Source organism: Diachasmimorpha longicaudata, unplaced genomic scaffold, assembly GCF_034640455.1.
Source record: "Diachasmimorpha longicaudata isolate KC_UGA_2023 unplaced genomic scaffold, iyDiaLong2 ctg00000070.1, whole genome shotgun sequence".
Lineage (NCBI taxonomy): Eukaryota > Metazoa > Arthropoda > Insecta > Hymenoptera > Braconidae > Diachasmimorpha > Diachasmimorpha longicaudata.
Window position 1 is genome coordinate 865,503 of NW_026973901.1, and position 23,012 is coordinate 888,514.

The window sequence follows — 23,012 nt, forward strand, 5'->3', positions numbered from 1 at the left end:
AGACGCACTATGCAACGTGCGTGTGCGCCCATTGTCCTGAGTCGCGTGTTGAACAGGGGACTGCGGCGGGGGGGGGGGCGCTACGTCATCCACTTCCTCCTTGAGCGTGAGCGTGATGAGTAGCGGACCGCGGGAAGGAGGGGGAAGACCTACGTCATCCTATCCTCCAGTGGTGATTCTCTCCGACGGTTCTCGCCCTGTCCGAGCGCGGTGAGTAGGGGATCGGGGGAGGGGGAAGGACTTATGGGAAGAGGTTCTCCAACGGTGTGCAAACGAATGAGTAAATACTAATAGAATAGAATAGGGGCCGTGCGGAGGGGGGGGGGGGTGTTAACATAACCTTTAAGGTTTGTTGCCTCGTCACAGTGTGTAAAAGTACGTTTTTTTCCATGTTTTTACAACATTTTTTTACATTAGTATTTTAACATTCATTTTTTGTTTTTTTTTGTTATTTTTAACATTATTATAAGTTTTTAACATTTTTTTATATAATAACTAACTAAATTTAAAGTATTTAAGGTTCAAGTACGCAAAAGAATCCATTCGCTCAGCCATTTAATTTATAATACTGGTGAGGCGCCTTAATATATAGATATGAAAACCTGAAAGAGAGAAATAAAGTTAAAAATATTGATTATTAATTAAATTTCAAGGAAATGGGGCAATTGAGTCTTACTTGGATCTAAGAAAATATGAAAAATATGCTATGATATCAGAGAGGGTAGGAGCTAATAAAAGCAAGACTCAGTATTTTATCCACAATTGAAATAAAACACTGAGCCTTTGCCAAACATGCCTTGACCTACTCCAGGAGGAGGTGGAGGACCTGGACGATCATTCCTGGATTGAAAATATTGTGATTTCCAATAGCTGAAGGGGAAAGGTTATTACAATTAACAAGCAGGCAACAGATATTACATAAATGATGTAGCCGGGAAAGATGAATGTGTGTGCCTGTGTGTGTGTGTGTAAACACCACTTACGCTGCATCCCGCTTCTCCTTTTTTTTCCTCCTCGATTCTTCCTCTCTGGTCCCCTGCTTCCTCGCCCTGCCCCTTGTCCTCTTCCTCCACCAGCTCCTTGTTCTCTTCCGCGTCCTGCCCATTACTCTCTTCCTCGTCCGATCTCTTGTTGTCCTGCTCCTCGTCCTTCCTCTTTATCGGCTTCTTCAGCCTGCCTTTGCAGAACATCCATTTGTTGCTGCAAATTCTCCATCAGCCGATGGATATGATCCGTACGACGGTAGCCGTGGGGAATTTGCAGCAGACTGCTGCGGACCTGTGCTGGTGGCATCTGGGCTGATGGCACTTGTGCTGGTGGCACTTGTGCTGGTGGCACTTGTGCTGGTGGCATCTGGGCTGGAGGCACTTGGACTGGTGCCACTTGGACTGGTGCCACTTCGGCTGGTGCCATTTGTGCTGGAGGTAGTGAGCCAGAGAGCGAGGCATTCTCACGGCTTTCCCTTTCGCTCTGAAAAAAAAAATTAGTACGAAATCCGCCATTTTCAATTTTGTTTATGCATTTTCGTGCAAACAAGTATGCAAATGAGTGAAAAAAAAACAAAATAAACTAAAATAAGCAACAAAATCACTGAAACATGGAAGAGAATATCGTCATTCAGAAATAATTGTTCAAAATCCCGCGGTCAAACATCAGGATGACCAACCCGATGACCTTGGCCAATCACCTTTGACCATCGTAACGAGAGGTCACGATCGATTTCTGGATCGTTACGATGGTCAGTACGCCATTGGTCCTTCGAGCCGGATTCGGGAGTGAAGTGTGTGAAGTGTACATCGGAAAATTCAACGTGGGAAAAGGGACGCCGGCCACGCGTTAATCTACGGGGCCCACATCATAGACCCCACGGGCTCATCGAGGACATCGGCCAAATTCCTCAAGGGATTACGCACGGGACAACAGCAACGGGCTTTGTTTACGTCGGATTCCACGAGAGGTACCAAGGTCGACCACCCCGGCCGCTCAACTCAATATCGAGCGCGTTATCGATTGACGAGGCGGTCGGTAACACATCGGCGGCATATCATCCACAGTCGGTAAATACTTACCAACGCCGATCGGTAAGTCAACCATCTCAAACGTCCCGTGTCAACGCATGCGCTACACATCAAGTAAGGGATAGACATTCAGTTGGGTCCAAATTTAATACAATTTAAATTAAAATTAAAGACCACCATTGTGGACCACCATGATGGAGGAAAACGACAGGATGCTCGCATCGTTGGGAACTTCGGAAAACCCCGGAACGGAAACTCTCGGCAACGCATAGGAGGAGGCCTCCTTCAGGGAACCGGAGTCGGAACCGGTTACCAAAACTAGGAGGTCCATCACACCCTGGCCAAGCAGCGTGGAGAATCGGATCGGAATCCAACTGACCCGGATGAGGTCTCTTCGGGAGATTATTGAAAAACTCGGCAGCGAAGAAGCACGAGCTCTTCGCTATGATGAACTCCAAACTCATCGGACCGTGGTAGGGGACACGTGGTCCAAGTTCTCGGCCTAACACGAGAAGCTAATTGAGAAGTTGAGCGAAGAGGTGATGGATCACCCCTACTTCGCCGAAGATATGTTTGCCCAGGCGGACAGAATCTACAGGAAAGCGATGGAAGAGCTAGGCCGCAGAACAGCTAGCTTACCACAACGGGGTTCGGGCAACAATCACGGATCCTCAATTAGCCATCTGGAAAGACTACAGGTGCCGGAGTTCCACGGCACCTACTCGGAGTGGAGAAACTTCCACGACGCCTTCGTATCACTTCTCCATAGCCAGACCGGCTATTCGGACCTGGACAAGATGATAAGGCTGAGGAAGGCCCTAAAGGGATCGGCAGCGGAGCTCATCACAAACATCGGAACGGGAGCTGCCCATTATGAGACAGCTTGGAAAAAACTCGTAGTTCGGTACGAGAACCCAAGGCTGATAATGGCAGCTCATCTCAATCGGTTACTGAAGCTCAAGGAGGTGAAGGAGCTGTCCTCCAAGAGTCTCCTTCAGGTCATCGACGCAGTGACGGAATCATTGACGGCACTTAAAAATCTCGGAGCTCCAACAGATACGTGGGACATCATGGTCTGTCATCTCATCAGAAGGGCTCTGGATCGGAAGTCCAGTCAGGACTGGGAGCTTAAGCTGGGAGACTCCACGGATCCCCCGCAGCTGGAGAGTTTTCTCGAGTTTCTCAGGGCCCGAGCAAGGGCCTGGGAAAAAATTGAGCGGGAAGGGGAGAAATGGAGTTCGGAAAGGCCAAAACAGTCGGCAAAGGCCTACCACGGAACTTCATCGGGACGACCATCAGAGGCCTCTAAGGGAGCCTCAAGCAAGAAGACGACATGTGTGGCCTGCGGAGGGCCACACTGGATTGGACCCGAGTGCACCAAGTTCTTCGGCATGAATGCCGTCCAAAAGAGGCAGTTCCTAGTTGACGAGGGACTCTGTTACAATTGCTTGGGGCCTTATCCGGCAACCAAATGCAAGAGCACCAGGAGGTGTCGGCATTGCAACGGGTTGCACCACACACTCATACATGAAAGGAGGCATGATCTACCGGAACCGTCAACAAAGGCCAGCACATCATCGGAGCCAAGCACGAGCGGTTAAGTAGCATTTTATTATTCACTATAATAAATATGGCTACATTAACCGCTGTGTACGTTGACAGGAGACAACAACATCACGGGAGCCGGAGCGAACATCACAGCGGATCCTGTCAACGAACTACCGGGACCAGCATCACGTCAAGACCTACAACACGGCGCAACACCATCGGGGAAGAGGTCGACGACCTCCCAGACTCATTTCGGGGGAGTCTGATCAAACGGAAGTGTACCACCATTCGGAAAATCTATCGGCAAAGCAACATTCTGGTGATCATCTACATTCGGCGGAAAATCAATTCAGACAACCATCCCGTGTAGAAGCCATGCCTCATGAAGAGGAACCACAATCGGAACAGCAACAGGACAATCACCACGGGGATCAACATCACTCGGAACCGCAACCGGTTCATCAGGTGGACACACGCAACGTCTTGGAAGCTCAACAGAGCTGTCAGCGGAAAAATCAACTGGTCGTCTTGGCAACGGCAATGGTTACTGCCCTGAATCACCAGGGATATTCAAGGCCAGCAAGGATCCTCATCGACCAAGGCTCAGAAGTGTCATTGGTATCTGAGCGCTTGGTCAATCAACTGCAACTAAAACGGAGGTCATCATCATTATCAATTATCGGCATCGGAGAAACTTCCTCGGGAAGCACGCGTGGGGTTGTGTCATTCGATTTACAACCGAAACATAATCCTACTGCGTTGTTCAACTTGGAAGCCCACATCATGAGTAAGCTCCCGGCAAAGATCCCACCATTCGCTTGTGACACACGGACTCCCCAGGAGCTATGGGAACTCAATTTGGCGGATCGGAAATTCCAACAACCTGGGGCCATTGACATAATCATCGGAGCTGATTTCTACGGGAAAATTATCACGGACGGAATTATGAGATACAACGGAACGGGTCTCATAGCCCAGCAGACATTCGTTTGGCTGGGTAGTATCGGGGCCAGTCTGCTGTACAGGCTGTGCTAAGAAGAGGTGACTGAGGGTGACCACACGGACCATCAATCAACAACTATTGGACTGCTTAAAGAAGTTCTGGACGCAGGAAGAAATACTGGATACTGTATCAACGGTAATGAGCAAGGCTGACGCAGAATGCGAGCAGCATTTTTTAGAAACTCATAGAAGAGACGCAACGGGACGGTATACAGTACGTCTACCGTTTAAATCGTCGCCTGCCGTCCTAGGGGATACAGCATCGACGGCTCGGATTCGCTTAGAGAAGCTCAACAGGCGATTGGCGGCAGATCCAGAGGCTCACACTCTATACCGGAAATTCATTGAGGAGTATGAGGCCTTGGATCACATGCAACGGGCACCATCGACGTCAGAGACACGTCAGGCATACTACTTGCCTCATCACGGAGTGCTCAGACCAGATAGCACGACGACCAAATTAAGAGTCGTATTCGACGCTTCACATCGAAGCTCTACGGGAGTGTCACTGAATGATATTCTTCATTCAGGACCGAAACTACAAACGGAATGCTCTGACGTCCTCATCTGGCTTCGTCGGCATCGGTTGGTCTTCGGAGCGGACATAGAGAAAATGTTCCGCCAGATTCGCGTCCATCAGGATGATTGGGACTATCAACGAATCTTTTGGAAGGACGACGACGGCCAGATCATTGAATATCAATTAACAACGGTCACCTACGGGACCAGCTGTGCACCTTGGCTGTCTCTTCGGGTGCTGAAGCAGCTGGCAGTCGATGAAGGTCATCGATTTCCTTTGGCGTTATCAACGTTCGCACGGGGGCGATATGTTGACGATATCTACGGAGGTGCAGAAACCGAACCGGATTTAGAAAGAATAATTAAGGATCTAATCGGACCCTGCATGGCGGGCGGCATGCCACTGCAGAAATGGTGCAGCAACGCGCCACGGACACTCGGACGACGCGGAATATCAGCAGAATCAGCTCCAACCATCAAATTCGGGGAATCATCAGTGAAAGTGCTGGGCCTCTGCTGGCAGCCTCAGACAGACACGTTCCACTTCAAGACAAGGAACTTCAGCGGAGACACCATCACCAAACGCGTAATCCTGTCCGAGATTGCGCAAATTTACGATCCTTTGGGACTTATAGCACCGGTCATCATCACGGCAGAAATATTTATACAAGAATTATGGCTGCTTAAACTCGACTGGGACGAGCAAATACCAATGACACATGCAAAACGGTGGAGAAGTTTCAGGGAGGAACTTCAACGGCTGAGCAGCCTTTCAATACCACGATGGCTACATCTTTCATCGGGAAAGGAACTACAACTACACGGATTTGCGGATGCATCGACCCTAGCAATGGGTGCATCGGTCTATCTTCGCTCCTGGTCAGCATCATCGGGAGCCAACGTCAACATGGTCTGTGCCAAAACCAAGGTGGCTCCCCTCAAGAAGATGACCATTCCACGGCTGGAGCTCACGGCAGCTGTCATGGTCACAAAGCTAATGGCCTATGTACAGCGAGCTCTGGAACTTGAGGATGCGGAGCTCTACTTATGGAGCGTCTCATCAGTAGCCATCGCATGGATCAACGGAGATCCATCACGGTGGAAGGACTTTGTGCAGAACAGGGTTCTCAAGATCCAAGATACCCTGCCCTCTGCCAAGTGGAATCACATCAACGGGAAGTAGAATCCAGCGGACTGCGCATCGAGAAAAATATCACCAACAGAATTGGGGGAGCATCATCTCTGGTGGACTGGACCATCATGGCTTGTCCAACCACCAGAACAATGGGTAGCAGCATCATCGGAATTAGCATCCACATCGGAATTAGCATCAGTGGTGGCAACGGAGGCGAAACCACCCACCACCAGCTCATATCCAGTGCACATTGTCGACGAAGATGCACTGATCAACCGGATTTCGTCATGGAACAAGGTAGCTCGAATCACAGCCTGGGTGAATCGAGCAGTAAACAAATTTAAGGGACAACCAATACCGGATTCTCCACAACTCGGAACAACGGAAATAGAGGACGGAAGACTGTTTTGGGTTAAGTACACCCAACAGCGATATTTCGAACGGGAAATCAACACACTGAAGGCTGGAAGATCACTGGCAGCTATGCTTCGTATGACGACGCTGACGCCATACCTGGAGAACGACGTCATGCGCATGGGCGGACGTCTACGGAATTCAACATTGGATCCGGAGGAGAAGAATCCAATTATTCTCCCACGTCACTCACCGCTATCAACACTTATCATTGCCGAAGCTCATCAGAGGAGCTTCCACGGGGGAAGGCAACTCACGTTGGCACACATCCGGCAAAGGTACTGGATCATCGGAGGACGGGCACCAGTACGCTCACACATATTAAAGTGCGTCATCTGCGCACGTCATCGAGCTGTGCGAGCTCAACAGCTGATGGGACAGCTGCCATCGCGACGAGTGACACCATCAAGAGTCTTCCTTCACTCAGGAGTAGACTTCGCCGGCCCAATCAACATCCTGAGGTGGAGAGGCTCAGGGGCAGGCAAAACAATGTACAAGGCGTACATTTGCCTATTTGTCTGCTGCGCCACATCCGCAACACACTTGGAACTGGTAACAGATCTCACGGCGGAAGGATTCATCGCATCATACAAGCGATTTACGTCAAGACGGGGAATTTGCGCGACCCTGACCAGTGACAAGGGACTAAACTTCATCGGGGCAGAAAAGCAATTGCGGCAGATTATCCACCAGGCATCCAGCGAATCAGCAACCATCAAGAACTGGCTAGCAACAAACGGACCGGAATGGAGATTTAATCCGCCCTACTCGCCACACATGGGAGGCAAGTGGGAGGCCGCGGCTAAATCCACGAAACACCACTTACGGTGAGTGATAGGAACTTCAACTCTGACGGACGAGGAATTTACGACTCTTCTGACTCAGGTTGAAGCCATCCGGAACTCGAGACCATTCTGCTCGATAAACAACGACCCGCAAGACACAACGGCCTTGACACCAGGGCACTTCATCATCGGCGGATCGCTGACAGCGATTCCAGAACCAACTCTGGAACACATCAACACGGATCGGCTAAACAGGTGGCGACTTATCACGCAGAAGGTGCAGAACTTCTGGGACCATTGGGCACGCGAGTGCGGGCATCGCTACCAACAAATCTATCGGTGGAGAAAACCAACGGACGACATCAAAATTGGTTCGTTGGTTCTCATATCAAACGAGCAGGAACCGCCAACCAAATGGCCCCTGGCTCGAGTCATCAAGATCCACCCAGGACAGGACAACTTGACCAGGGTTGTGACACATTGGAAAGGCAACAAGGAAACGCAGCGGACAATCCATCGATTTGTACCACTACCAATCAACGACGACCTACTGGAAGGTCAAAACTAACAAGGACAGTCTACATCGTCACCCAGGGGGGTGACGCAGGGCGGGCGGTATGTTCAAAATCCCCCGGTCAAACGTCAGGATGACCAACCGGATGACCTCGGCCAATCACCTTCGACCATCGTACCGAGAGGTCACGATCGATCTCGGGATCGTTACGATGGTCAGTACGCCATCAGCTAGCAATCGGCATAGACATACGGTTTGTCTTACGGAAATTCCAACGGGGAATTATCGGCTACCACTCGGATAGCCAACGGGGTTAGAACCGGCAATAATCATTCGGTCAATACAGTCCACTACTAAAGAATAACCTTTAATACCTCGGAGTGCACATTGTGTGAAATTATTTACACCAAATAAATCGGCTTCTCAACACAACCAGTGTCAAGTTATTCCCCATCCGGAACTTCCTCACCCACCATCCCATCCGGCCCAAATCATCCCCGGAACACCTCAAATTAAAACCAATAATGTCATCTAATCATTTAAATAATTAAAAATGATTAGACAAAATCATTAAAATGTGATGTTTTTCCCTACCATTTATTTTCACTGATTTGTTTACCAATTCATAATTTTTGAAGTGAAAACTTCTTCTGGCGCGTTGGGCACTTTTATTGGTGAGCATTTTCTCGTGAACTCGCGACAGATGAGATTTTACAGTGATGCCAGATGCGGGACCCACACGTCTCCCACTGCCCCACTCCGCAGCAGTAGTTGCGCGAGGGAGTTGCGCATGAAACCCCCACGCGTGGGATTTTTGCCCCCGTCGCGCATCACTGCTATTAGTATACGCATAGGTATATATGAGCTGTTTCTTTCTTCCGATAGGGAAACAACTTCCTGTTTTAGCAACAGTTACATTAAAAGTATACAAGTTTGGCGCTAGCGTTTAAAAAGGCGCTGCATTTAAAGTTTGAAGTTGATAAATTTCTACAAAATTACAGAAAATCTCGAAATTTTGGGGAATTAGGAAAATTATAAGTATGCTCATTTCAGCTAACAATTAAAAATTATCGGAAAGCCGGAAAAGTAGGAAAACCTGAAAAATCGAAAATATATTCGTTTTATTAGAGAATTTTACTAGCGACGTGATTCGATGGCCGGAAAATCGCTAAAAATTATGGGAACGCCGGAAAAGCAGGAAAACCCAAAAAATCGAAAATATACCCAATTTAGTAGAGAATTTCACTAGGGACGTGAATCGACGATCGGAAATTCGGATGGTCGGAAAACATATATATGCTACGATTATAGCTTTAAAAAAATCTACATTGTTATTTTTGATTATAGATTTGTCTTGAAAATGGATGCAGTTTTATATGAAGAATTTCATATAACGATGTCCAATGATCGCAATCTTAGTACAAAAAAATACTAAACTCCTAGTGATGCAGTATTCAAAAGAAATATAAATATATTTAAATCAAAATTGTTCATTTCACACTTTAGTTGCCATAGACCTATTGTTTCAGTTTTAGAATTTAATGAAAATGCTGATAATGATGATGTAAGAGTTGTTGAAATTATGGATGAGAAGTGATAAATTTTGTATTTACTATTTACTAATAAATTTTTTTTTTTCAAGTTGTCCATTTCTTTGATGTTACAATCGTTTTACTTTGTTTTACATCCTCTCCAGCCTCTCTTAAACTTTCCTTTCCCGCCTCTCTTCTTCTTCCCCCCCCCCTGTACGGCATTTGCCGAAAGGGAGGGAAAAACCTCACTCGAGGGAAAACCTGCCCTGGTACAGTCGTCCTTTTGACAGGACTACCGCTCGACAGTGAAACCGTGAGATGAATGCGCTATAAATTTTTTAAAATTTTGACCGCCGGTGCCCGGGATCGAACCCGGGTCGTTGGCTAGCGAGTCTAGCACTCTAACCGCACGACCACTGCCGTCGGTTACTATTTACTAATATTTACTCATTTAAATAAAACCACTTCCTTCGAATATAGTTTCTATATTATTATACTTCATATCCATTCCAAAAGTGCCCACATTGCTTCGATAAACTTGATTTTTTTAGGTATAATTTCTCATGTCGCGAGCGCACCTAAAGATGCTCACCCAAAAAAGTGCCCAACGCGCCAAAAGTTCAAGATTTCACTTCTGCCTGCACTCCCGGAGTGCAGCGAGTTTTTTTATTTGCTATTTGTGTTTGCATCATTTTTTTCACTTATTTTTATACAGAAAAGCATGTAAATTATTTTAAAAAATGTTAAAAACATCAGTGACAAAAAATAAAAGGCCAATATTAATTTTTTTAATGATTTTAACTAATCATTTCCACAATAACAACATTATGCAAACGACTGACAAAGTAACAACACCTGTATAGGTTAGGTTTTCTGTCAGCCGGCTTCATTCTTATTGTATTGGTCAATGGTCTCACAAAATCATGAAAAATTAATAACAAATTAAGGATGCTATCAATCAACAATAATAAAACCACGTATACATACCATTTTTGCAATTATTTCACTATTGCGTGGCCTCTGACGTTAACTGCACGGATGGCAAGCGAGAAATAGGAGATTGCGCGGGAAGCTAGTAATGCTGCCAGCGCTACCGGTAACAGCGGTAAAAGGGAAAGACCGCAGTTACTAGATAACCGAGGTTGGAACAGTAGTCGGTCGCTGGGAGCGCGATGCGAATCGGCCTTTTTCCCGATTTAACGTCGATTGTGATTGGTCCCGTCATTTTTCCCCTAGAATGAGCCCAGCGACAGAATTCATCATCGGAACATGTACTGTGCCAACCTGGTTATCTAGTAACCTTGGGGAGGAAGAGGAAATGGCATACATTATAATTGTTGCCAACTTTGACGTACAAGTCTAACGCTGAAAAAATACAATCGCGAAAATATTACATTATGATGGTTGCTATGGGCGGATATTTTTATTTATTATTGTTTATCAAGAAATAAAAATATCATTAGAAAGCTCATAGTCAACTTATATAATGTAACTAAGGACGGATTTTGCCAGAAATTTTCATATAACGAGAAAAAAAATGAAAACCATTCGGGGAGTAGTTGTGTCGCGTATATTATACGCGACAGCATCGGCCTATGACGTCACACGGGTCTAAAACGTCAACTTGGCGGATACGCTCTCGCGTATCTTGATAGTTGGAGTTCGATTTTGGACTCTGAAACTTGCGGTAGGGTTTTGATGGAGAGGAAGAAAAGAGTCGCTTAAACTACCGAAGGGTGCGTCGCGTAGTGAGAGTGATCGGTGCTGATCGAGTGCGGGGCGATTAGCCAGGAAGGTAATCGCGATGCGTGAGTGATACCCATAAGGAATCACCACGAGAATTTTTAATCCTCTGAAGTAATTGAGACAGATTTGGGGAATTATGATGCCTCCCCATTGGTGGAGGAGATTACCACGAGATCCGTTCGTTTATAGGGATTTGACGTTTTTCTAATTCGAAGTAGGGATTTGCTCTCAGTGATTCAGAGAGAAAACAATTCAAAGGGTTAATTAGACCAAAAATGAAGAATTTCGAGCCTCATCTTTCGCGTTATCTCTCTCGGCGGACTCATATTACTTAAAAGAGATTGTGATATTATCACTTATGGTTATTTAAAATTATTTAAAAGATAATAGTTTTTTTTTGTTTCTGGTCATGATTATTTATTAAAATAATGTATTAGAGTTAATTGAAATATTATCAAAGGCAATAATTAAATTTATTTATTCAAAGTTTTAGGGGTTTTGTTATTTTCTTTTGCGGATGAAAGTCCGACGAACCACCTCCATCCGCCTACACCCTCTCTCCACAACCTACCCCCTGAGCAGCGTGGGTATTCAAGGTCTTCCCATGGATTCGTACGCAAAGCTATACGGTTTTTGTTTCGTAAATTTTGGTTTATGTTAAAAATTAGTTTATTGAGACTCCGGTTTATCGTCTCCGGTAAAAAGGGCGGCTGGCGCCCAACAAATGTTGCTTGCGAATCCAGGGGAAAGGACAGTTAACGGGTTTTTCTCAACCCCGAGGAAAAATCTCGTTACAGACCTCATCAAGGAATATGAGGATCTGGGATACATGAGACGGGTCTCAGGGCAATCAGAACCATCACTGAGCTACTATCTGCATCATCACGGTGTCTTAAGGGAAGACAGCATCACCACAAAACTCAGGGTCGTCTGCAACGGTTCCAGCAAAACAACATCAGGATTATCACTCAATGAGATACTTCATGCAGGAGGAAAATCGCAAACGGAAGGCTCAGACGTTCTCATCTGGTTGAGAACTTTTCGATTAATCGTCGGAACGGACATTGTGAAAATGTTCCGTGAAATCAAGGTTCATCAAGAAGATTGGGATCTCCAAAGAATCCTGTGGAAGGACGAGGAGGGGAAAATCATCACATATCAACTGACAACGGTGACGTATGGGCAAACGTGTGCACCATGGTTGGCTCTACGAGTTCTTCAACAACTGGTGGAGGACGAGGGACATCAATATCCACTGGCGGCTGTCTCTCTAACAAAAGGGAGATACGTCGACGATATCTATGAGGGAGCTGATTCTGAGGAACAGCTCAAGGAACTCATCACGCAGCTCATCAATCTTTGCATGGCGGGCGGCATGCCACTGCAAAAATGGATCTCGAATCAACAAGGAATCCTACAGGATCGTCAGTTATCAACAAAATCAACATCGGCGGTCGAATTCGAGGACAAGCCGGTCAAAGTATTGGGACTGTGCTGGAATCCTCATTCAGACAGCTTCATCTATAAATCAAGGAAGCCATCAACGGAACAAATCAACAAAAGGGCAATCCTCTCAGAGATCGCCCAGATTTACGATCCTCTGGGACTCGGACCGGTTATCATCAGGGCGAAAATCTTCATCCAAGAGCTGTGGCTTCTCAAAGTTGGTTGGGATGGTTCACTGCCCTTGAGTCACATCAAGCGTTGGAAAGAATTCACGGAGGAATTCTCAAATCTGGATCAAATATCAATCCCACGGTGACTTCAAACATCATCGACTTCAAGCAACATCCAACTTCATGGGTTTGCTGACGCTTCGAATCAGGCAATGGGTGCCGCAGTATACATCAGAGTGGACAATCATCAATCTGAGCCACTAGTCATCTTGGTGAGTGCAAAAACCAAGGTCGCACCACTTAAGAAAATGACAATTCCTCGCTTGGAATTGACAGCTGCTGTCATCTTAACCAATCTGGTCATCTACATCAGGAAGATGCTGGAGAAAGAGAATTTACCAGTCTTTATTTTGTCTGACTCCACGGTGGCGCTCACATGGATCAATGGACACCCATCAAGGTGGAAGCATTTTGTTCAGAATCGAGTTATCAAAATCCAGAACTCATTACCAGCAGCTGAATGGAAACATATCAGGGGAGTCGAGAACCCACCAGACTGTGCATCACGGGGATTATCACCAGATCAACTAGTAAATCATCAGCTGTGGTGCAATGGTTCATCATGACTGAAATCATCAATGGAAAACTGGCCATCATCATCAACATCAATCGAATCTACGGCAGAAGCAGCACTGGAGGAAAGGCCAGTGTTTGCACATCCGGTGGCACTGAATCTGGAGAGACGTCAAGATTTCTTGGAGAGGTACTCTACACTCGACAGGTTGCTCAGGATCTCGGCGAGAGTCCTGAGAGTCATCAACAACATGAGAAGGGAGCCAGTCCCAAGATAATTAGATCTCTTGCCAGAAGAACTGGAGGAGACCAGAATCTTTTGGATCAACTATACACAACAGGAGAGTTTTGGACCAATCATCAATCGCCTCATCAATGGACAAGACATCGCAAATAATCATCCAATGGCACGGTTGATTCCTCATCTGGATGAGAATCAGACCATTCGCCTAGGCGGGCGGCTGAAACGATCAACTCTTCAGCCAGAACCCAGGAACCCATCAATTGTACCAAGACAATCAAGGGTCACATCACTGGTCATCGAGGAGGCTCATCGGAAAACTTTTCATGGAGGAGTACAGGCGACGTTGGCACACATCAGACACAAATACTGGATCATCGGGGGTCGTCATCCTGTAAAATCGCATACTCGCAAGTGCGTGATCTGCGCACGACATCAAGCCATCAGGGGACAGCTGCTTCCAAGAAGAATCACATCAGCACGGCCATTCAAACACGCAGGAGTGGACTACGCAGGTCTTATCAAAATCAGCAGATGGAGAGGATCAGGAGCTCGACACTATCATGGGTACATAGCAGTTTTTGTGTGTCTTGCCACATCGGCAATTCACCTTGAACTACTCACAGATTTAACATCACAGGCATTCATCGAGACATACAAACGATTCACTGGAAGGAGAGGTATCTGTGCTACACTTAGCAGTGATAATGCTAAGACATTCATGGGAGCAGACAATGAGCTGGGCAGCCTTTTAGACGAATCAAGGAAGGAAATTCATTACATCATCAACGAACTCGCATCAAATGGCACAAAATGGATCTTCATCCCACTGCAATCATCCCACGTGGGTGGGAAATGGGAAGCTGCGGTGAAATCTGTGAAATTTCATCTAAAAAGGCTCACGGGGAATTTGGGACTCACGTACGAGGAACTCAATACACTTATCATTCAAATCGAGGCTCAACTTAACTCGAGGCCTCTCTGCGCTCTATCAGACGATCCTGATGACTGCAGAGCCCTCACACCTGGACATTTCATTATTGAGGAACCCATCAACGCAGTTCTAGAGCCATCACTTATCAATCAGAAAATGGAAGGTCTCACAAGGTGGAAAATGATCGCAAGGATCGCTCAGCAATTCTGGGACAGGTGGTCTCGGGAGTGCATGCATCACTATCAAACCATCTACAAATGGAAAAGATCAACGGATGATATCAAGGTCGGAACACTAGTCCTCATCATTGACGAGAGGTATCCACCAACAAAGTGGCCTCTAGGACGAGTATCAAGGGTTCATCCAAGTGATGACAATCTCACAAGGTTGGTAGACATCACCACTGGGGCAGGAGGTGCAACTACCTACACCAGACACATCAACAAGGTGGTTCCGTTACCAGTCAGCACAGAGGAGGAAGTACCAGAGGATCATTCGTCATCCTCCGATGACGAAGGCGGGCGGAATGTATAAATATGAGGCTGATCCAGACTACTGGGTCGATCGGACAATATCGGGAGGATTCCGTAAGGGGCTCGCATGTCAAGGGGGGATTCGCTGACCTCACTTCACTTCGTGTTCATCTTTCATCAGTATCACAACGCAAATATAGGATATTATCAGGTTTTTGTATCTTGGCTTTTATCGGATCGATTTATCTTTTCTTATATCATTTTTGGTTCATTATCATTGAATAATGTATAATTATCATCATCATCATTATTGGAAAGTTATCACGTGAAAATAGTGTACATTTGGGTTAAATTATATTTGTTTGAGGAGTGACTATGTTTTTTGCCGGGATTTAGGGGAAGTGGGACAATTGGTGGTAGAAAATAATGTTTTATCATAAATGGTCCACTAAACCTATTGCTGATTCACTTTTATTAGGCGTGAGCCTTGTGTCCTGATTATACAAACTATTCCTCGTGGAAATTTATAACGTTGCGTATCTCAATAATAATCCGTTGAATTATTAACACTCCGATGAATTTACAAAATAAGGTTTTAATAGATGATGTACTCAAAAAAAACCCGATGAACTTATACGTTCCTCATAACAGGTCTAAACGCCCGACTCTAGATTCTCGATAGGGACGTTAGATATAATTGATAGATAACAACTGCTCTGATAAAGTTTCCATCACGAACTGAATGCTTTGAGGTTGTTCTGCATGAACTGGCCCCGAATCTCAATGCCCTCAAGGTCGCCAGAATTTTCTCGAATGTTCTGATGCTAAACTTGGCGATTTTCTGTTTACGTTTCAAACAATATTGGATCGCCTTACGGCATAATCAACGTGTTTTTTGTCACCATCCCGAGTTGGAAAATCATCTCTCCACTTCCGCTTCCAATCCACCCTACCCGGTTAAAATCATCGAATCCCTAACAAAATGAACACCCAAAGAGAAAAAAAAATCATGAGCGATTGATCATTCTTTTTATTCTTCGCTGAAAGAGAAAATGAAAATCTCATAAAGGGCCAACGGGGCTTTAGAAAATTAAATCGCCGGGTTTTTTTTTTCCAGCGCTGTAATTTTCAACGCTGTTTTTTTCTTCTTTTCGATTAGATTAAGGGATGGAATGGGACTCAATAGATGAGGAATTTATTCTTCCATCGAATGCCCTTGGTTTCATCCCTTGGCATTAATTAGGGGAAGAGTAAATAATTTTTATGCAGCGGGCGGGTGTTCATTTTTTCCATTTCCCTTCCCTTCCTCTTACCCACCGCCACCAGTCATCTCTTTCTGCCGCCGCAGGGGAGTAGTACCGTATGGTGGGGACCAAAGAGGATAGACCAAAGTAGAGGCTCAGTTCTGCGGGTTTGACTGACGCCAGTTTCTCCATGTTACCGACATGATTTCACCCCCGAGGAGACGGGGCGCCACGAGTCCTACTGGGGTATCTGCATATCCGCCAAGCCGGTAACGCCTCAGTAGCAGTCCCGCTGCTACGGAGACAAGTCGAGAGTGGAGATATAGGTTTTTGCGCCTTTGAAATGTTTCTTTATGATTTTTCAGCCATAATATGTCGTTTTTAGCTTTGCAAAAACTAATTTAAAAGATCTATTTTTCCCGGTCACGTGAGAAATATTTTCACCTGGCCAATTAGTTAAACATGTACCAAGAGCTAGATAAAATATTTAAATTGATATGTTGGCGCGCAGTCAGCGTACTCAATTCGCACGCTGTGGACGCGGGTTCGATCCCAGCCCCGATTTTTTTTTATTTCCTATAAATTGTTGTAATTTTTTTTTTAAGGCTACCATCGCGTTCCATTGCCGCAGTTATTTTGCAGCATCCCCGTTTAACAAATAAAAAAATTCCATCGGGCAAGAAAACAGTGGGGCAACAGATAAAGTTGTCTAGAATTACTCCCCCACCCATTCTACTTTTAAATTACTTAAGTGTTGTCTCGTTTCCACATGGGGTTTATTATAAAGCGAATTAAAATAAAAAAAATTAATTTAATTAGCCAGGAAGTGACTACCCTAATTAACCCTAAGGGGGTAACTGTTTGCCAATTAGTATCTACTACCAGGGAAATATTGATTTTCAAGTTGATACGCTGGCTCATAGCTAGCGTGTTCAACTTGCACGCTCTCGACTCGAGTTCGATCCCAGCCTCCATCGTTTTTTTTTTTTTTTATGTATATTATATCAATTTTTTTTTTATAAATGGTTAATCATTAATCGAAATACCTCATGAGAATAATATCAAACGGTAATTCGATTGATGATTCACCATTTTTGAAAGATAAAATTACGTCACGTTACGTGAATAACGGATACACAGCATTACAATATTTATTGCTATTTCAATAATCTTCTCGTTATCACACAAAAGTAATAAATGATTTAAATACTAAATGTTTTTTTCCCCGACAAATTACTCTGAATTTCCTCTCTGCGCGGAGATTTCTATTTTTTTTTACTTCGATTCGCGCCCGTGTTTTATTTCGCGACCGTCGATTTCTGCGAATTCTCGTGCCTTTTAAAAACATGAAAACAATACAGGGAGAGGATTTTAAAGGCACGAAAAAGTCGCTCGACCGATTTCAGTTGTCGATTGATATCGATGAGGAAACGACGAATCATTCCGAGCTCTTTATCGTTATCGTTATTGTTTTTTACCAATCGCGAACGGTTTCAGTGGGTGAACAATTAATAAGTATCACTGGGGGTTGGGCAATGCCGTCATTTAATAGGTGTGTGTATAGTGGGTGTGATAATTCCTCTAGTGACCAGGATGTCATGTTCCATCGGGTGCGATAAGTAATTAAATCCATTTCCATCACCATTATTTCAGGCAAAACGTGCATGGACTGGTAATCTATTGGCATAAGTCGGGTGGGTTGTGCGGTGAATTTTGGGGTGAATTTTGTGGTGGGTTTCGTGGTGGGTTTAGCTGTGAATTTTGGGGTGAATTTTGTGGTGAATTTTGTGGTGGGTTTCGTGGTGGGTTTAGCGGTGGGTTTCGTGGTGGGTTTAGCGGTGACCCACCACGACCCACCCAATTCCCAATTTGACGGAATTCGTAGGCGATATAGGCCTACTACAAACGGTACAGGTTGGACAGAACGACAAGGACAGCGTCACAAGGGACAGTCTTGGGCTGCAAGTCATTATCGATAAAGCCCGAGCGCTGTCCAAACAAGGGGATACAAACAGAAGACTGAGGAGGGTTCAACACGGGTTAGGATACGCGGGGATTTCGCTAGGAATTCTTGGGGTGATTACCGCGGCATGTTGGAAATTCTCTCTATGGTCGAAGGTCGCGACGCTATGTGGGGGACTTGGGGTTTGTTCAGGTACTCGAAGCAGGGAGAACGAGCCCCGCCGACCGAGAACCAGGACCCCAACGCCGCAGACGCCACCACGACGAACACGCGCGATAAAACCCAACCAAGAAGTACACCTTCCGATGAGGACGCTCGCTCGGGGAGTACGACCGGCGCCTACAGCCACCATCACGGAGATTGTGGAGCTGGACGAACACTTGGAGCCCGTCGAACCAGGTCGCCCAGTCGAGACAGCCGCCCCCCTCACCCCCCAGCGTGCGCTGATCCCCCAAAATCGAGTCACACACACCCAACAATATCAGGCCCTTCCGTTGATCAGCGGCCCGCCGGAACGAACAGGAGCCCAGGGTTGGCAGATCGTCAGACCATACTGGAACGGGGAGATGTCTTACTCCAGACCACCCCTCCAACACGACGTGGGAGGACGGTAACCAGCAGAACCAACCCCGAAAGCACCTATCAACCACCTCACTAACTTGCTCTTACGCTAATCCGAAAAGAGATAAATACTCTTCTTGATAGGGATTTTGGCAATAAGAAAAACTGTAAGGGTCCGGTCGATAGGGATAGCTTTAAATTCGCTCATAATATTGTCTTGCGTCAATGATGACACAAGACAAAATTGGTGCAAAAAGCCGTGTAACTGCTTAGAACAGCGATTTGGACTTGGAGGAAACTTAGAGACTCGCAGAGAGTCAGATACCTTCCAGCAGCAGACCAAACCGGGTCTTCCACCGCTCGCAATCGCGCTCCAAATCCAACTCAGGACAATCTAATAACGCGTTACCGACCCACTCGCGCAAGGAGTGTATAACATTAAAAGTAAATATATACATCTTTAACATATTCCGCGAGTGAGGTTATTCGTGTTGTTCCCAATCTGTCATCAAGACACCCCTCCTAGAAGAGTGAACCCGGAGGGGTCTCCGACTTCTAGCCGGACGGGGCACGACGGCCCACCAGAAGGGGACAAGACACAGGAGTGTCCCATCACCACCACTGTAGGGCTATTGCATAATGAGATAATTAACATTTAAATAATTAGCTTTGGAACGCCAAGGGGGATGCCCACGATTTTCAGAATTTGTCCAACAAAAAACCCGTTTTGCCAATTATCTTGTAAACAAATGGGTTTACAACATTTTGTCAAGATGGTTTTTTTGTGAGAAATCCAACTTTACACATTAATTATCTTATCGAAAAATCGCGTAGATGTCTTAGTTTGATAATTAATCGCGGATTGTTGTTTAAATTTCAAATCCAATTATTACATAAACAAATGGATTTACGGGATTCCACCAGAAGACATTTATTGTAGAAAATTTTATTCTCTGCAAAGGATGTCTTGTGATAAAAGGCCGTAAATCCATTTGTTTACGTGCTAATCAAGATAACGCGGTTATTGCTCCGGATTCAGCGAAAATCGCGAGCTATCCCCTCTGAAATAATGAGATAATTAACATTAAAACAATTAGCTTTGGAACGCCAAGGGGGATGCCCGCGGTTTTCAGAATCGCGTCTTTTAATAAATAATACTAAGGTAAATAATAATCGGTTTTTAATCATCCTAGCGCCCCCCCCCCCGAAAGGATTGTCATGAAATATCTTTCCCCCTGTCTCTCTCTTACTCAGTAGCGGAATGGAACGTCCGCCCGAGGAGAAGCACGCACACTGCTTACCCGCGGCACACGGACGGAGAGCCGCGAAATGCTCGCGCCCCATTGGCCGTTCTTTTCACCCCCATATCTTTGCAGGGGTGAGTCCGATCGAAAAGTAGAAACGGACTTTTCTGCTCAGAATCACCCCCAAAACATGCCTATTCACTTTTCGCGTCTACCCGCTATACACCCTGTATACTAGCTGACCCGGCAAACGTTGTTTTGCCATATAAATAATTTCCTAGTAATTTCTAATGTAGACAAAAAATAGCTTACTTATTCGTGCAAAATACATCCAAAATTGATAATTTAATTATTATATTATCCAAAATTGATAATTTAATTATTATTGATAAAATAGGAATGATTAAAAGTTAATATGAGAGTTACACTGAGATAGCTCAATAATAATTGTCAACGTTACTACTACACTTGATGCATAAACAATAATGATGGCCGACAACTGTGTAGAGAGTGAGAAAGAAAGGTGACCGGCTTCGTTCTCATCCCTACTCCGTGCTGTTTACTGGGTCAGAAGTGACACCCGTAGACATGTGGCAGGGATAACTAATTAAATGACGATGAATCAGTTCTCGACCGGAGAGGAAAATGATGAAATTACTGGAATGGCTATTAAAAAATAAGGGTTGATCGTAGAAGGGTGAAAATTGAGGATTGTATGTATTTTTGTATGTTGTATCATAAAAAAATAGAAATTAAAAATTTTGTGTAAAAAATAAAAAAAAAATTTAGGGGTGGACTACCCCTAACATTTAGGGGGATGAAAAATAGATGTTGGCCGATTCTCATAGATACCGAATAAGCACAAGAAATTTCATCAAAATCGGTCACGCCGTTTCGGAGGAATATGGCAACAAAAACTGTGACACGAGAATTTTATATATTAGATAACCCCTTGGTGAGTAGTCTGGGACTATTCACTACCACTAGGCTATCAAAAGGATCATCGCAGTGGACAGCCGAAACCCAAACGTCACAGGGTGAATTTTTGAGGTGACTTTTGTGGTGGGTTTCGCGGTGGGCTTAGCTGTGAATTTTGGGGTGAATTTTGTGGTGGGTTTAGCAGTGAATTTTTGGTCGAATTTTGGGGTGGGTTTCGTGGAAGGTTTCATGGAGAATTTTTAAAAATGAAAAACGAATGTGAAAACTATAAATTAATTTTTTGAAGTTGCAAAAACATTTTTCATCTGGCTTTTCAAAGAAAATATGGATTTTAAGCCCCAGATTCTTATAGGATATTATGGATGTAGGTGTAATTATTTTCGCAGTTCGGACGCGTGGATCGACCGGATGGGAAATGAACAACTTCGCGGTTTATCTCTGACCCAATTACGTGACTGTCGCATTTGTTCGGATCATTTCCAGGACTCGGACTACATCACTGTAGGGGCTGGTACGAGACGACTAAAAAACGGCGCCACAGCTATTGCGGTAATTAGCAAACTAAACACTACAATCCCAGCTCTATCCAACGTTCCTCTCAATGAGCGTATTCAGGATGAACCTTCTGCTCTCAGAAGAGAGGCGCACAATGCTCATCCTGAAGTTGCAAGTTACACGGTTGAAGCAATTTCTAAACGTAAATTAGATGCAATGTCGGTAAAAATAGATGTACACCGCGTACTTATTGACGAACAAAGGCTAAAAGTCATTGAGCAACGCGCGAAAATTAAAGTGTTGATTCGGAAAAATTCACGTTTGAGGAAGGCTAGACTGAAACCGAAGAAATTATCAGTACAAGAGGTAATTTCCGGTGCAGCGCAGCATTTAAGCGGAAGAAGTCTTTCCATTGTTAAAATGCAACTTCGTCATTCGCGGAAACGGTCGTGGGATAAGGAAGAAAAAGATTTCGCGTTACAAATTCATTCCAGAGGACCTCGAGTTTAGCGGTATTTACGGAAAAAACGAGGAATTGCGTTACCTTGCAAGACTTTAGTACGGCAATGGATGAATCAAACGGTTATTTCTCCTGCCTTCAACCCTGTAGTTTTCGCTAAATTGAGAGAGAAAGTGGGGCAAATGATAGACTATGAGAAAAATTGGACACTCATGTTCGATGAAATGTCACTTCGCGAGTTACTAGAGTATGACTCGCGTTTGGATTGCGTTACGGGTTTTGAAGATTTAGGCGAGTTCGGTAGATCGAGTAAAATCGGTAATCACGCGTTAGTTTTTATGATTCGGGGGTTACGATCGTCTTGGAAACAACCCATTGCGTATTTTATTGTGAATGGCTCAATTCGAAGTCACGTATTAAAGTACATTATAGATGAGGCTGTACATCGGATCCATGATTGTGGGCTTCAAGTTAAGTTTATTGTTTGTGATCAAGCGCAGGCCAATATTTCAGCCATTCACGCTTTGATGACAAAGGTCCCCCGAAAAAAGGAGGCCAGTGTTCTTGCTAGCTCGGCAGATGATGTGACGCAAGTTACTAAGAATTCTGACGATTCTTTCGAACGGGATGCACAATATTACTTATTTGAAGGTCACAAAATCCATTTTGGCTTCGATCCACCTCATCTCCTCAAAGGATTGCGCAAAAATCTCTTCGCGTACGATTATTTGCTCCAAGAAATCCAAACTCATCCTTCGACGGAAGAAACTTGCCTTTCCGAGAACGAAGCGATGCTTTCGGACCACGAAGGAATGGCTTCTAATGGGGAAAGTATTGTTTCTGACGGAACGGGTCAGTTTGTAACGCAAACTATTTCTTGGGGGGCAATCAGAGAGCTTCGCGAAGTCGAAAAATCGAGTGTTGTTCGGGCAGCGCCGAAGCTGACCGATAGACACGTCGAAATGAATCGTTTTTCAAAAATGAATGTTTCAATGGCGGCTCAAATTTTTAGTCATTCCGTGGCGCAAGCTCTACGTATGGGCCACGTGAGTGGAG

General features: G+C 45.0%; 3 protein-coding genes across 6 annotated transcripts; 2 read left to right on the forward strand and 1 right to left on the reverse strand.

Moving 5' to 3' along the window:
* Window positions 1-329: 329 nt before the first annotated feature.
* On the reverse strand, window positions 330-10,542 carry LOC135171657 (uncharacterized). Of its 4 annotated transcripts, none has more exons than XR_010300577.1 (3): window positions 10,455-10,542; window positions 919-1,470; window positions 330-602 (listed from the first exon to the last, which is right to left on the reverse strand). XR_010300577.1 is itself a non-coding variant. In XM_064138282.1 (2 exons), the coding sequence occupies exons 1-2, from the start codon at window positions 1,188-1,190 to the stop codon at window positions 835-837; spliced, it is 243 nt and encodes an 80-aa protein (XP_063994352.1). In that variant the 5' UTR covers window positions 1,191-1,798; the 3' UTR covers window positions 330-834. The 4 variants fall into 4 exon arrangements, 2 of the variants coding, with proteins under 2 accessions (XP_063994352.1, XP_063994351.1); XR_010300576.1 differs by having other exon boundaries at window positions 677-1,470; XM_064138282.1 differs by lacking the exon at window positions 10,455-10,542 and having other exon boundaries at window positions 330-870; window positions 984-1,798.
* Window positions 10,543-11,937: 1,395 nt separating this feature from the next.
* Window positions 11,938-12,975, forward strand: LOC135171651 (uncharacterized). Its single transcript, XM_064138275.1, has one exon. It carries the CDS (start codon window positions 11,938-11,940, stop codon window positions 12,973-12,975), a length of 1,038 nt encoding a protein of 345 aa, XP_063994345.1.
* An 831-nt stretch (window positions 12,976-13,806) lies between these two features.
* LOC135171652 (uncharacterized) lies at window positions 13,807-15,111 on the forward strand. Its single transcript, XM_064138276.1, has one exon. The coding sequence runs from the start codon at window positions 13,807-13,809 to the stop codon at window positions 15,109-15,111; it is 1,305 nt and encodes a 434-aa protein (XP_063994346.1).
* Window positions 15,112-23,012: the final 7,901 nt, after the last annotated feature.

Coding starts and splice junctions, on each gene's coding strand:
- LOC135171651 (XM_064138275.1), top strand. CDS start 11,938: ATGTTGCTTGCGAATCCAGGGGAAAGGACAGTTAACGGGTTTTTCTCA.
- LOC135171652 (XM_064138276.1), top strand. CDS start 13,807: ATGGCACGGTTGATTCCTCATCTGGATGAGAATCAGACCATTCGCCTA.
- LOC135171657 (XM_064138281.1), bottom strand. CDS start 1,190: ATGTTCTGCAAAGGCAGGCTGAAGAAGCCGATAAAGAGGAAGGACGAG. Junction 603..918: donor TTCCCGGCTACATCATTTAT/GTAATATCTGTT, acceptor TCTCTCTTTCAG/GTTTTCATATCTATATATTA.